The sequence below is a fragment of the Carassius auratus genome, chromosome 49 (assembly GCF_003368295.1).
Source record: "Carassius auratus strain Wakin chromosome 49, ASM336829v1, whole genome shotgun sequence".
NCBI classification, from domain to species: Eukaryota; Metazoa; Chordata; class Actinopteri; order Cypriniformes; family Cyprinidae; genus Carassius; species Carassius auratus.
The window spans coordinates 5,193,034-5,208,427 of NC_039291.1; the positions used below are offsets into that span (position 1 = coordinate 5,193,034).

At 38.2% G+C, this 15,394-nt stretch overlaps 1 protein-coding gene across 1 annotated transcript; it reads right to left on the reverse strand.

Annotated features, from left to right (window-relative positions):
• Window positions 1-7,484: 7,484 nt before the first annotated feature.
• On the reverse strand, window positions 7,485-13,391 carry LOC113066071 (peptidase inhibitor 15-A-like). The gene is made up of 6 exons (XM_026237677.1): window positions 13,222-13,391; window positions 12,351-12,678; window positions 11,516-11,634; window positions 11,228-11,360; window positions 10,868-10,983; window positions 7,485-10,308 (listed from the first exon to the last, which is right to left on the reverse strand). The coding sequence occupies exons 2-6, from the start codon at window positions 12,627-12,629 to the stop codon at window positions 10,173-10,175; spliced, it is 783 nt and encodes a 260-aa protein (XP_026093462.1). The 5' UTR covers window positions 12,630-12,678; window positions 13,222-13,391; the 3' UTR covers window positions 7,485-10,172.
• Between the last annotated feature and the right edge of the window lie 2,003 nt (window positions 13,392-15,394).

Here is a 15,394-nt window from a genome sequence, read left to right on the forward strand (position 1 = left end):
CAGCTCTAGAGCTCCCTCCACGAGGAAATTGTACGGCCTAAAATGGAATGTTTTCATTGTTTGGTGCAGAGAGCATGAGGTGGACCCAGTTAACTGCCCAGTGGCTTCAGTGCTGGAGTTCCTCCAAGATCGCTTCTCAGCTGGTCTTACCCCGTCCACTCTCAAGGTGTACGTGGCTGCCATTTCGGCTTTCCACGCTCCTCTGAGTGATGGGCCTCTGGGGAGACAGCCGTTGGTCCTACGTTTCCTCCGTGGGGCTTGGAGGATGAGACCTGCGGCTCTTACCAGGGTTCCCACTTGGGACCTGGCGGTGGTTCTAGGAGGGTTGGTTGAGGCCCCCTTCGAACCGCTGGAGTCGGCTCAGGCCAAGAACCTTTCCCTTAAGGTGGCTTTCTTGTTGGCCATTACTTCTCTGAGGAGGGTAGGAGATCTCCAGGTGCTCTCTATATCTGACGGGTGCCTGGAGTTTGCTCCAGGCAACATCAAGGCCATCCTACTTCCTAGGCCAGGCTATTTGCCCAAGGTGCCGTCTAATGTGGCACGGCCTACGGTTCTGCAGGCTTTTCATCCTCCACTTCACGTGACGATGGATGAGGAGAGACTTCACTTGCTCTGCCCTGTCAGAGCTTTGAAAATATATATCCAGAGGTCCTCCTCATGGCGGAAGTCAGACCAGTTGTTAGTCTGTTTCGGGTCACCCAAGAAGGGGCTTCCTGCTTCCAAACAGACCATTAGCAACTGGATTGTCCAAGCTATATCTATGGCCTACCAGGTGCACAATTTGCCTTCACCTCTGGCCGTGAGGGCTCATTCTACTAGAGGCATGGCATCCTCTAGAGCCCTCCTCTCAGGGGCCCCCATCCAGGAGGTCTGCAATGCAGCAGGATGGGCCACCCCTCACACTTGTATTAGATTTTACAGCCTGGACATTCCATCAACACCTGGCACCCTTGTGCTCTCGTCCTAAGTGTGCCTGTGCGCAGCTTCACACTACGACAGGCAGGGCTCGTTGTGGCATAGTGGGTACTCGTTCCCCCAAAGTGTTGTTCGACGCAGTTTGATGTTCCCTCGAAGGGGAACGTCTCGGATTACGACTGTAACCCTTGTTCCCCGAGAAGGGGAACGAGAACTGCGTCTCGTCGCCACACCTCCCCCTGTCTGGGAGCGCTTGCTTCATCACATAAGCTATCTCTGTTGTGTGCCGGCATCCTTTTTATAGCTTCCGTGTATGCCGTCACATTACGTCATGACGCAACACCAATAAAGATTGGCTCAGTTTCATTCATACTTCAGAGGCGCATCACTGAGGGGCTTGCCCCAAAGTGTCGTTCGACGCAGTTCTTGTTCCCCTTCTCGGGGAACAAGGGTTACAGTTGTAACCCGAGACATTTTATATAGTTAAACTATGAGATGAGAAAAGTTAATGTCCAAGTACAGTTGCCACACAAGTTATATGTTACTGTCAAGGTGAATCCTTAAATTTGTAAATCACATTTGGATCTCTAGAATATCAAATAAATGCTTTTGCAGGTACGTGATTATCTTCAGAAAGAAAAGACTACCGATGACAGAAAAGTCACCAACAAGTACGTTTTAAATTATTAAAGATTCAAGTGTGCCACAGTCCATTGAGTGGAACGGCAAGCTATGGACCAAGAGTACAACTCTCCACATTGCACAGTTTGGCCACCTGAAAAATTTGGTTGAGGCTGTCAGTTCACCCCAGGAAATCACATGGAGTTAGGACTAGGGTGTGCCCTGTAGGTTGTGGTGGGTGGGACACAGGGCTCAACCTAGGCTGCCAAAAAACAACAAAAATTAGCTTACAAATATGAATTTGAAATCAATTAAGCAAACTGTACAAAAACTACATCAAACAACAAATAAAATGTATAAAAAATAAATAAATATATAATGCAAAATGTTAGTAAATAATATATATATATATATATATATATATATATATATATATATATATATACCTCTACTGATTTCTGATCTCATTAGCTGCTATGAGGACCGGAATGATATTAAGTTTATGGGAGTGCAAAGATCCATATAGGACAAAGATTGCCATCTGCTGGTGCTTCAGTACATAAACAAAGTACTATTATTATTGTGTGACTTGATTTCATTTCCTGAATGATGAATACTTTCCACAAACGTTTCTACAGACTTATATCATATTATGTCACATCATCCAGTACAAACTGCTTTGATTTAGCATCAAAGCCATCCGGCACAACTAGATTCCTCTTAGAGACACGAAATGGACTACAGTACTTCAAGAAAACTTCAGGTATATATTAGTAAAAGGAGAAAAAAAAATCACCTTTTGAAAAGGTACTGACCAGTGACAGCTTTGTACCCTATTGGCCAAATCTTTACAATTCTTTCCAGAATTATATATATATATATTTGTGGTGGGCCGTTATCTGTGTTAACGTGCTGCATTAACGCAAGACTCTTATCGGGCGATAAAAAAAATATCGCCGTTAATCTTTTCTCAAAGTTGGGTTGGGAGCTGGGTCTATACTAAGCAAGCTTTGATGACTTTCACTTTGATATTTTATATAACCGACTGGCTGAGGCCAGCCTAAAAAGATGCTCAGGACAGTTGACGGGCCACTGCTGCGCATCATCAAGAAAGCTTATCTTTTTCACGTGTTTTTAAGCACAGTGATTTCTAACCAGGGAAATGTGTATCCAATGTGTATCTACTTGGAAAGATTTAAATTTGGTTTTGTTATGAATTGAAAATAAGGCTTGAATGTATACTGGTAACAATTTAAAAGAAGGTTCAATTTGTTAAGGTTAGTTAAACAAATTAGTTAACACAAAAATTACACAAAAACTAAAAATGAAAAATGCTTAATGGCATTAGTTAATGTTAATTTCACCACTTACTAATACATTATTAAAATCAAAAGCTGTGTCTGTTAGTATTACTTGATGGACTTGAGCTAACAATAACAAAGAACATATGTTTTTATCTAACATTAAATATTGTAACAAATGATTGCTCATTGTTCGTTAATGTTACTTAACAGACCTAAACTAACTGGAACTATTTGTACTATATTACCAGTTTATTTTATAAATAAATTCTATGTCTTAAAAGAAATTCTATATTTAAATATATCAGGACAATAACAAAGACAGTAACAAAGCTCAGGACAGTTGACGGGCCACTGCTTCGCATCGTCAAGAAAGCTTATCTTTTTCACGTGTTTTTATGCCTTACCACTTGTAGATTTAAACATTAAAACATCCAAACACACGAGGCGAAATAAAAAAGCTGAACAGAGTAGCTGGTTACTTGCGCGCTGTGTTCGGTGCAGAGAGAGAGAGAGAGAGAGAGCCGTGTATCACGGACAGTGACACTGAAACGAGCTCTCTTCTGCGAAGTTCTCCTCGAAGTCCCTCCTGCACCTGAACAAACAAATACAAATCGCAGTTTGAACAAACAAAAAGATGTGAAAGAGCCCAATTCAGTACTCGCGGTGTTCTGGTGTTCAGGGCACACGCAGAGAAGGGCGTCTCAAAACACTTGAATATCGAATTTGCTTATTTTTGCTCTTGTGCTGACAAATACATACAAAATATGTCCAAATATCCACCTTGGAAATTATGCTCAGTAATTTCGTAAGTGAAAGTAAACAGTTGAGGAAAAAAATGGGATGTGAATTATATTGGATGCGTTTGTTCATCGTGTCTTAAAGTGACCACGCCTAATTTAGCTACTGGCTGCTGTAATGTTAATCCAAGAAAATGAAAATCACTCACTGCTCTTGACTGAATTACTTTGTAGTTTTAACAGTCAAGCCAAAAATTATTAAGACACCAGATATCATTTTTTGATATTTATAGCAAAACTGTAATAATGTTAGAAATGTTGAAGGTGTCTGAATAAATGTAGGTTTGATTGTATATTTCATTTTTACATTTACATTTACATTTACATTTATTAATTTAGCTGACGCTTTTATCGAAAGCGACTTACAATTGCTATATATGTCAGAGGTCGCACGCCTCTGGAGCAACTAGGGGTTACATTGAAGACTATCCAGTGCTATTTTACATTTAATTATTTGGTTGCTGTACCTTGACACCTACAAACTTGAAAAAAAAACTTAAACTGTGTAAATAGCACAAATAAATAAAAATAAACACACATACAAATTAAACCAATGCAACGCTCCTGGAACGCAACTGGAATCCCTTAACATGGGTGCGTAAAAAAAATATGCAACACATATGCACTGCAGACGGAGTATGTGTGAAACAGGCATAAGGTTGTTTGCACCTTGTGCAATGTGGAATTAGTTTACAGCTTTTTCAAGCACTTCGTGATGCATTTTGGAAACAGGAGATGAGCCCCTTTTCTAATGCACCACCTAGCTTGATAAACCCCTTCTCAAAGACTTACTGTTTGTCAATTTTATTTGGGTAACACACATATTCTGAATGCCTTCGGCAGAATTCGAATGAGCCATTTTAATCTAGATTAATCTATCCATCTATCCATCTAGATTAATCTATAAATATATATATATATATAGATAGATAGATAGATAGATATAGATATCACTAATTTATGTATTTTGCTTTCATCTGAAAGGAAACTCCAATACTTCGTGACTTGTTTTTCCTTATGGTGTTGATTGTTAGTTTAAAGTGAGTCATTTTAACATTTAATAATGATAACACTTATAAATCAAATTATATCAAGTATGACAAACAGGTGAGTAAGTGATGACTGAATTGTAATATTTGGGTGAACTATCCCTTTAACACCTTTAGCTCTTTGCAGCATGGGAGCTTGGAGAGACAGTTTGGCATTGCACAAGATATGTTTACAGTCCGTCCTGTTGCTTTTGCAGCAGACCAGATCTAGCTGTGGTGAGTAGCAGATGCAGGATGTTACACTGCAGCCTTGGTCACCCTCCATTTCACCAAGGATTTTTTTTTTCTTTTTTTTTTTTTAACGCCTGGGTGAATTCTGATAGTGTCCATAAAGGAATTTACAAGTTTTCTTCCAAGCTGTATTTGGCAAGCATTATGTAAAGCTTTAAATCTCCATTATGATGAACAGCTGACTTTTTCTCATGTATCATGGAAAGTGGGGACAGTATTTAACAGGCAGGCCGAGGACAGCAGAGGCCAGTCTGAACTTAGCCACCTCAGATGAGAGGAAGGAGGCACAGGGAGAGGGGGAGGAGGGACGCTTGTCGAATGAACAGATTTGGCATGGGTCCCTCAGACAGAGGGAACGGCAAAGAGAGAGGGAAAGGAAAGAAGCACACAAATAATTGAAAAAAGCTATCGGTTATGGTTCCCGGGAGACATAAAAGAAAACGAGCGGGAGCCAAGTTTTCATCAGCAGGTTGTTGGTCTGCCATGTGTAGTTGCAAGCCAAAGACAAACTGGATCTTTTTTCTGATCCGCCGTCAGCAACGAACTCACCTGATGTTTAGCTGGAAGAGTTTGAGGGTTTGCAAAAAAAATATTAAATAAATAAAGTTGCTGAAAGCTCATATACTCCCATAATTAATCACCTCTTCTCCAGATCTTCCAAGTAAAAGCCACAAGAAAATGCCATTTTAAAAACAGTTTTAAAATTCACAGTTTTGCATTATATGAGAATAGTTGTAGATTCTTTGACAAACTTGGGTTGCTCTCTGTCAGATCGATTTTGCTGGATACAAACGTGCACAATGGATCTTGTAATTCACATAGGTGGGGTATTTTTCTTGCAGCAACAGTTTTGGGACTGATGTGCTTCTTGTTTAAGGACGTGAAACATTAATATCCACTTGAGCTGGACTTTGTATTGATTTTACAAAAGCACACTATTAGTCATATTGATCTGACAGCTTGAATCAAAACAGGGCTGTATTGTACAAGCGTAATGAGGCATTAAGGCAAGTGAAAAATCTGAATATAAATATACTCGAAATAATCTATGATTAATAATGAATTATATAGTGAAATATAATAGAATTGAATTAATTCCATGTCAAACCCTGCTGACAACTTAACTTCCTCGATGCAAATGATTTCTGAATGAAACAGGATTTAATTGAATCCATCCTATCTCCAAACTGCTTGTCCTATGTAGTTTAATTAGACTCACTATATGTATATATAACAATTTACAATAATATTTCACAAAATCACATTTAGTTACGTTGCTGCTAGTCATAAATACTTTTTTTAAATTACTTTTTTCCATATCAGTCTACACTTCATACACCGTAATGAAAAAACAAAAACAGATTTGTGATTACTTTGCAAATTTATTAAAAAGAAAAACTTAAATAAATACTTTGCATAAGTATTCAGGAACACAGTAAATAAACACCTTTGGAAGTGATTACAGTCTTAAGTGTTTAGGGTATAATAAAAGCTCTGCACATCTGCTTTTGGTAGACCAGTAATGATGTTAGTTTGAGGATGGGGATCAGAGTTTTGGGACAGAAGCAGCTGAAAATAGACTTTGTCTCCATTTTTGTTTGATGTGGAGCTCGCTGCAGGTAGTTGGAGAGAAGCAGATAACACGACTGGCTATTTTCCCAATCAATTCCATCAGATTGACATTGGCGGGAAAAGAAAGTCATTCGACAAGAAGTGCATTTTTACATTTTGATTAAAGACTATTACAGACTAACCATATGAAATGAAAACCAATGAATCGTGCACAATAAGACCAGTATAAAAGCTAGTGAACAGGGTCCTTTTTTAGTTTGATGTAGCCAATTAGTATTACTGTACACCTACTTCATCCTTCCTGTGAAACACTACCTTTTTAATGTTTTGGCATTTTTTTTCACAGCTACCGCATACCATAAGGTTTAGAAAAGGGTATGATGACTTGATATTCTTTATACGGCACTGGCAGGATTCTACCTCTTCTCACAGCTGGGAATCTGTAGAGGAACAGCTGTGTCTGTCCAATAGATCAAAACATTTATGGCATCATATTTCCCAGTGATATCTGCATACTTTTCCCAAATCTGCTGAATATGGTAGCAGTGAGAGTCTGTCTGCCTGCTCGCCCCACCTCCTCCCAAATGAGCGCACGAGGCGGAGCCTGTAACTTTCACAGGGTTCATCGGTTTCATTCGCTCCACTGCAGATCCGAGGGCCCCTCTCGTAAGATCATATACATACTGTTTATTTAGACAGGTATCAGCTGGGCCAAAGTCAGCATTTTCTTATCAAGATATAATTGTAACCAGTTTTCATATCAAAGAAATGGTCTTAAAATTACAATGCTTAAGTGAAACTGTAAACAGAGCATCAAAGAAACAGGGATGAGAAAGAGTTCCTCTGAAGATCCCATAATTACTATCAGCTCTGTTTCTGTGTAAAGAGAGAAAGAGAGGAGAGAAAACAAGAGAAGGTTGACAGAGAAAAAGGAGGAAATATGGGACAGATTAAGATTTCTGATTAACACACTTGAAGAAAAATAAGCTTTGAAGGAATATGGTTTTCAGCTTTATTCAACAATAAAAAATACATCAGCAAGCAATCGGATTAAAAAGTATAAATACAACATTAATTTAATAGTCAACAAAGGTGATGGTGGTATTGTTTATACCTATATAAAACACATTTTTTTTTTTTTACTTTTTCTTTTAACCGTTAACCAGGAAGATCCCAATGAGATATCAGAAACTTTTCTTCCAGGGAGACATGGACAAGATGGCAGCACACAAAGTAAAAAAAAAAAAAAAAAGGACAGACCTAATTAGTAATAATAAAAAAAATACAAATAATAAAGTTTCTGGTTGTATTTGTATGCATCTGCTTTTGCTTGCAGGCCAAAGGCCAAAATAATTTCAACCCTTGACCTGCACTGATCATGTCTTTCAACAACTAGTCTTGATCCAAAACTCTCATCAAAACTATTTGTTGCTGATGGGTGTTTTTTGTGAGCTTTTTAGAAAGTTCGAGGCCAACAAATATCTTTGATTGTTTTATAAAGAAGGTTCTTATGCTATCAAAGGCTGCATTTATTTGATAAAAAAAAGGAACACTGAAACAAATTAAAATGAATCTTAAAAAACAAATAAACAAACAAAAATTATGTACTTATACTAAGAAACATTTCTTATTATAAAAAATGTTTATCAAAAAAAAAAAAAAAGAAGTACTAAATATTTTTGTGGATAATTGTTGTTTCTTCAATTTAATGCACTCTTGCTGAATAAAAGTATTAGTTTCTTAAAATATTACTGACCCTAACCTTTTTGAACAGTGTTTTAGCGTTTTAAAGAGACACAAAATGACACGTTTAAATAACAAAATTCATATATAAAAAACACTTTATAAAAAGGCTATGTACAGCTTATTTCAAATTATAAATAAAGTGTTTCTGAAATACAGTTGCCATTAAATGTACTGTATATGAAGTGTTAACAATAGGTGCAAAAACACCTAGCACCATACCTTGTTTAGCACATTTGATAAAAAAAACACCATATAATAAAACATTATAATACAATAAAATGAAAAAGTGAGAGGTCTGCAAAGACATATTAACACAATAAGAGATGCAGTCTAAGAAAAAAACTAAAATAATATTTTATAGAACAATTCTTAACAGAAAACACCATTTCAATAAATGAAGTCATGTTGACCATGCTGAATCTATGGGGGAAAGGGATAAATAGCTCTTTACACCCCCTCCTCCATGTCCAGATTACTGCAGAGTACTGCCTGGTAGATTCCCTAAGTGCTTGTGTAATGCGGTTTAAAAAGTGAAATCTACACAATGCAATACAATGCAATATTGTGCCACTGTTATGCAAGCACTGTAAAGACTATACTGCTGAAATCATAATAAATGTATGTACAAATGATAAAAATCACCATCAATGACAAATAAAAACACAATTTCAAAAACATTTTAAGGTGCACTTACACATCAGAAATTTTTCCATGTTAATCCGCCTCAACATTTCATGAGGGTACAGCATGATTATTCATCTCGCTGTGGGGTTGCAAAATGCAGAACTTTACCTAAGCAACATTCCACGATTTCTAAGCCCCAAGCACATGTCTGTAGGCTTTAAACATCTGGAAATCTTCCAAAAAGGAAGACCCAAAGCAAACTATTACCAAGAATGCCAGTAAGTGTATTCAAACCAGTGAAGTACTGTAGTGTCCCAGCCCAGTTCAAGAAGAGCTAGCTTAATATTGAAAGTGAAGCGCCAAAAGTCAACCTCCAGGGTTAATAGATATGAAATCACAGAAAAAAGGCTGCTTGAAGTAAAGCAAATTGATTGCATTTAAATGGATAGCCCACCCCTAAAAAATAAAAATTCTGTCATCATATACTTATCCTCATATCGTCCCAAACTTGTATGATTTTTCTGATCTTCCTTTTAGAAAAATTTTGGTAACCGAATGGTTTCACTTCTCATTGTATTTTTAGTCCATCCAATGGAAGTCGATGGAAACTGAAACGGCTTGGTTACCAACATTTTTCAATATAACCTTGTTTTGTCAAGTTTATATTTATGTTTTAGCCGTTTCTGTGTGTACAATTAAAGTCAATGGGTTCCAAAACTTTCAAACTCCAAAAAGGACATAAAGGAGGTGGGAAATTATTACATACTTTAAACAAACTTTTTTGACTTTCCTAATGTACACAAAAACAGCTGAAGAGTTTAACAAAACATCTTATTTTATCTTCCACAGATGAAATAAAGCCATTCAAGTTTGTAACGACATGACAGTAAATCACAGAATTTTAATTTTTTGGGTGAACTACCCCTTTAAGTGTGGCACTACAGACAATTTGTAATGTAAGACTTGCCAACAAAGCCTGATGGGAGTTTTGGCAATTGCGCCTGGTGTTCTCGGAGTGCAGTTACAGTTGAATACTGTAAGCACCAATCATGTCTTGACAAATCACAGTAGAGTCCCTCTCAGGAAATAAACCATTGGGTTTACACACAAAACAATATAATTATCAATACATGGTATAGACATTGAAAAATAAGTTATGTACATGTCTTTTAAAAAATTGCTGCCTTGCAACCCATGGTCCTATATGACCCATATATATAAAAAATAAAACAGGGTGATACAGGAATGTTGTGCAAATTCCCATTAGGGACAGTGTCTCTGCGATGGGGCATGTGCATTCTCTCTGTCTGTGTTTATTTGAACCAGTGCAGATAATTTGAGTTCACAGCAGGAAAGCACATGTTGTTACTGCATGATCCTCCATAGCTCGGAGGGCACATGGAGCAAGGGACACCTACTTTATATGGGGCCTCACCAATCCAGTTCCCCCTGTAAACAACAATAGCAACACCAATGGACAAAATTAATCATGCACGTTTCCATACTTGAAAGTGTGCTGTATTAGGTGTTTGCTAGTTTGAAATGACATAAAAAAAATGCTATTACATTTCCATTTCTAACTGTGTTTTTAGGTTTAGAAGACATGCGCTAAATCAATCTGGATTTACTTTTACTAGCTCTCAGCTAACAAGTCGGGTCATAACTATAGTTTATAAATAACTTGCTCTGTAGTAGCCTATGAACTTTCTCAAGTGAGCCGCCTCATAAGACTGAAAAAAGGAGGTCACAAGTCAATCACCAGCCACACAAGATTATGGTGCTTTGATTCTGGAATTAGAGGCAGAATTCCGCTAAAATTCGACATGCAGCAGGAATGCAAGGGGTCGTCAAGGTCTTTGAACCAGAAGGCCCCATGGATGCCCACGTCAAAAATGTTTTTAACAGAGAAGTGTCAGGTTGCTTGCTTAGCCTAATTATATTACTGAAGACCGTCAATCTTGAGTTTAGCAGTTTAGCTTAGCTAAGGCACAGGAAAACGTACACTTACTTTGGAGAATAGTTGCACACCAAGTATGTTGCCCTCTTCCATACAGAACCCCAAACATTCATATTATGACATGTGTTGATTGCACATCCTACTTTATTTGAGGTTGCCCACACCATCTGGTAAAAAAACATAAGCAACAAGTGAGCAACTGTCAAATGTGAATGATATTTACTACCGTTCAGAAGTCTTTTATGCTAACCAAGGTTGTATTTATTTGATAAAAAAATTATTAAAATCACACACTTTCTTATTATAAGTGTTGAAAATAGTTGATGGAAAATGGTAATCTTTTTTTTTTCCAGGATTTTTAGATTTTTGGAAAAGACAGCATTTCATTTAAATAGATATCTTTCAACTCACTTGTGTATAATGAGTGCACATAGGCCCAGAGCACTTAAGGGGACATCTGGGATTGCAGTCTCGAGGATAGGGAAAAGAATAGTCCTTCACTTCATCATACCAGGGCTTTACCAGCTGTAAAATGGACCTGTATCTGTAAACAATCCAAACATAGCACCCAATCTCATTATGGTGTGATGAAATGCTTTGATTGGTTATTCAGGCCTAAATATCCATTGGTAATGTCAAGCATAGGACTATAGGAAACAACACTGATCACAAACTGGAAAATAATATGAAGATGCATACCTTCCTGTTCGGACTGAAAGGTTCTGACCCAGAAATCTAAGAAGACTGCGAGGACCATGCTCCCAAATACACGTGGACGCCCACTGCTCAGCTGTCTTTGCAAGAGTGTCATCCCAGACCTGAGACATGTAATATACATTACTTTTATCAATCCACTAAAATAAATAAATTGATAGCATGATTGCAAAAATTGTTCATTACATTTTTTTAAGAGAGCATGATGGGTTTCTTAACATTCTCACCCACAAAAATAAAATTATTTCCATAATAGAAAGATCAAAAAGCAAAAATAATTACACAAAAAATTATTTCATGCAGGAAAATTGAGTTCTCTTCACCAGAGTAGACCATTTACCCCTTTAATCTTGGTCAAATCAGAAAATTATTAAAGAAAGCTAACATTTGGATCTATTGAAACATATCTGATACAGCATTTCCCATGACTGTGCACTTTTGGAAGTATTTCAGTGCTTAGCTGTAGTCTTAGCACAATGATCTATGCTGGAGAGGATCTACTCTGGTGGTCCGAGCCAATTAAATCTGCTCAACAGCTGCTGGTGCCAAATGGACACGGAGAAGTTTGTCATTCCTGCATCCTGTGATGAGCGCAGTTACATGTGCAACGTTCACGTGTCCAACAGCAGCAATGTGCTTTCCAGGCAAAGTGCCAGGTAATTATACAATTAAATAAATAACACAACTGAACCCAGTGAACTGATATGAGGGAGTAGAGCAAAAGTTCAAACAAGCAGACATTTTTTCTAACGTCCAAACTGTTCCTGATTGTATCATAGGCTACATATTTCAAAAATGGTTATTATTATAAGTGACTTACCAAATATTCCATGTTTGAGGCTGGGGGAAAAACTTTCCCTCTGACTTTATTATGGTAATCAAGTATAGTAAGCATATCGTTCTGGGAAATATAACGTTTCCGTCTGGATTTGGGGAGGTTTGTGGCCTCTGTGAGATATTTTGAAGGCACAGAGCCAATATCAGTGAAATTGGTTGCTGGCAGAGATGAAGAGGCAGTGGGACTGAAGGCTGCCAGTGCACTTGCTCCACAGGATATATACAAGAGCAGAATGTTGACAGCCAAGCAGTTTTCATTCATGATTGATGGTTGGGATATTGTGAGAGGTTTTTTTTTCCTTTTGCAGAATCTGCATTCAAAACATAAATGATAACCATTTTTTGGAGAATGCAATAAACCATATTATTTCATTTGACCCTTACTGTACCATAGAGCCAACACTGTAAATGCCCATTTTTATAATTTAAACATCTTAGCTTTAAATTTTTCATAATAACTGATACCATTTCTACTCAAAACTGAATTTTCTCCATCAGTTATTGAATTCATATTAATTGTAAAAGTGCAAAGAACTTAAGAATGCATGTAACTGACACCACATTAATTTTACTTTCATCACTTTTTAAAAATAAGACAGCAAATAAATGTGTTCAATATTAGTGTCAACATTAGCCACCACTGTCATTAAAAAAATACACCCACAATAAGACAAAATAATATTCTTTGTCTGAAAAAAAAAACTTTAGAATAAATTTGCCATTAATATAAATAAAAGTGATTAAAATGATTTTTCAAATATTCATTCAACATTTGTCTATACACCCTACACATCAGTTTACCAACACACAATCTAAATAAATAAAAGACTGCGCGTGCACACAAATATCCCTACCTTCTCTGAGATGATAAAGTAGCCTGTGGATATAAACACGTCTCCCTGTTGCCCGAGTCTGTCCAGCAGCAGCTTTGGTTTGATTCTTTGTGAACTCGAGAGCTCTTTCTCTCTCCCTCTCCCTGCTGAGAAGCGCTGCGGGTTTATATATACGGCTGAGGTACCGGTTCAGGAAGTGTTTCGGCTTTGAAGGTGCGCGGGGTTCCGCCCCATTCGTCACCTGAAGCGTGACATCATCCGAGACGTAATACTGCATTTCTTTTATCCATTTCCTGGCAGATCCAGGCAGGCTTAATCAAAACATCTGCTTTTAGTTTGCACAGCTGGCGTGAATAGAAAAGAAAACCCAAGATAAGCACGTGAATAATTCTGTGACCCCAAAATGCAGCTTTGTCTATTGCAATGGCCAATATAGACGTTCCAAATTAACAAATGTATGAGTATTAATAAACCTGGGAGTGCTGTAACTGATTTGGTTTAAATGGCTGTAACTGTTTTTAATGCTGGGTGTCTGAAGTATTAACGTAATAGCCCAATATTTATTTACTTCAAATTAATGTAATTCAGAAATCTACAATTTATCTCTCAACTGTGTAATTTGTTGTAATTTATGTAAGTACATAGAGTGTACTAATACCCTGGCAAACTGGCTGTAAAACTAAAACAAAGATGTTCTGTTTTAAAAGAACAGTTCAACAGTTAAATACGTAACAAATAAGGAAAAAATTATGATAGTAGAACATACACAGGAGATGGAGTGGGGGTGGGGGTTATTTTGTTATATAATTATTATTATTTTAATTTATTATATTAATGTAAACAATTATTATCAAACAATTATATTCATCAAGTTACAAATATATAGTAGTATAGGCTATATCTTTAGTATTTTATAATTCATTATCTTCTTGTCGATCCACCAGTTCACATTTACAACTGCATGATTTCTGCATAAAAATAAGAGTTGTTTTGGTCTGAACAAAGAGCAGAAGGGCTTATTGAAAAATGCAAATTCATTCTCTGCCACTCAATCACAAAAACAACATCCGCCAGAATTTCATATCTCTGCCTAGTGTGGAAGAGCACACCTACAGCCTCTAAGCTTCATGCGGGGACGCACCCTCCGCCTGCGAGAGGAGCTAGTTTGTATAAACAGCGTGAGCGCAGAGCTCCTTTGTGGTTGATGTAAGAGACTGCTGCTAAGTTGTCGGTGCGCAGCAACATATGGTGACCTCTTAGTTCTGGGAGAAAGTAATGTAGTGCTCAAAGCACAGCCAGCATCCTTGGGCAGATGCAATGCCATGTCAGATGGCGACCACTCCACAGACTGTGGGCAGGGTGGCCACTCATGACCGCACCCCAGCCGGTGAGGGATGTGTACATCGCTAGAATTACGCGGTGAAAAGGAGCTTCCAGCACCTGGCCCTGAGACAGGAACCAAGGTTTTCTCCACATGTTCAAGGCACGTAGGCACTGCTGTGTGACCATTAGCACCCCTTGGTCTTGAGCCACTACTGTAGGGGTCTTATGTAAAGCAGGCAATAGTATTCAGATTAGACGCAGCTGCCATCAGACCCAGCAATCTCCGAGACTGCTTGACAGTGAGTGACCGGACTTCTCTCACTCTCGCGACTGCAGTGAGGATCGACTCGATCCAAGCACTTGACATGCGTGCCTGCACTGTGGTCGGATCCCACACCACGCCCAGAAAAGTGGTTCTCTATACTGGAGAAAGCACAATTTTCTTGTCGTTAACCCTAGCTCTTTCATGTGAGTGAAAACAACACCTCGATGCCAAACCGCTATCCACTCTGATCGAGCTAATATCAAAAAATCATCGATGTGGTTGAGTTGTGAAAGTGTGGGGTGAGAGTGCAAGGCTAGAGGAAGAACCGCATTTGGTAGGCGTTTGACCCCAAAAGCAATCCCCAGGGACTTCCGATGACGAAGGATGGGGATAAGTGCATCTTTTAGATAGATCATGACACACCAGTCCTCAGTCTGTGCAAGCATGCTGAACTTCAGTCCCCTGACTGAGTGGTTCAAAAAACGCAGATCTAAAAAATGACACAACACCTCATCCTTCCTCAGAACATTAAAGTACCGGCTGTAGGCCCCCGGACTCTGCAAAGCGAGGAGGGATCACCTCGATGGCCTCCGTCCTCAGAGAGTG

Bases quoted from the DNA above. Each gene is read 5' to 3' on its own strand.
- LOC113066071 (XM_026237677.1), bottom strand. From the start codon at position 12,629: ATGAATGAAAACTGCTTGGCTGTCAACATTCTGCTCTTGTATATATCC. The intron at 11,361-11,515 runs GTATGCATCTTC...GATTGTTTACAG, and splicing joins CTTTCAGTCCGAACAGGAAG to ATACAGGTCCATTTTACAGC. The intron at 10,309-10,867 runs GTAAGTGTACGT...TGTTGTTTACAG, and splicing joins GTGTGCAACTATTCTCCAAA to GGGGAACTGGATTGGTGAGG.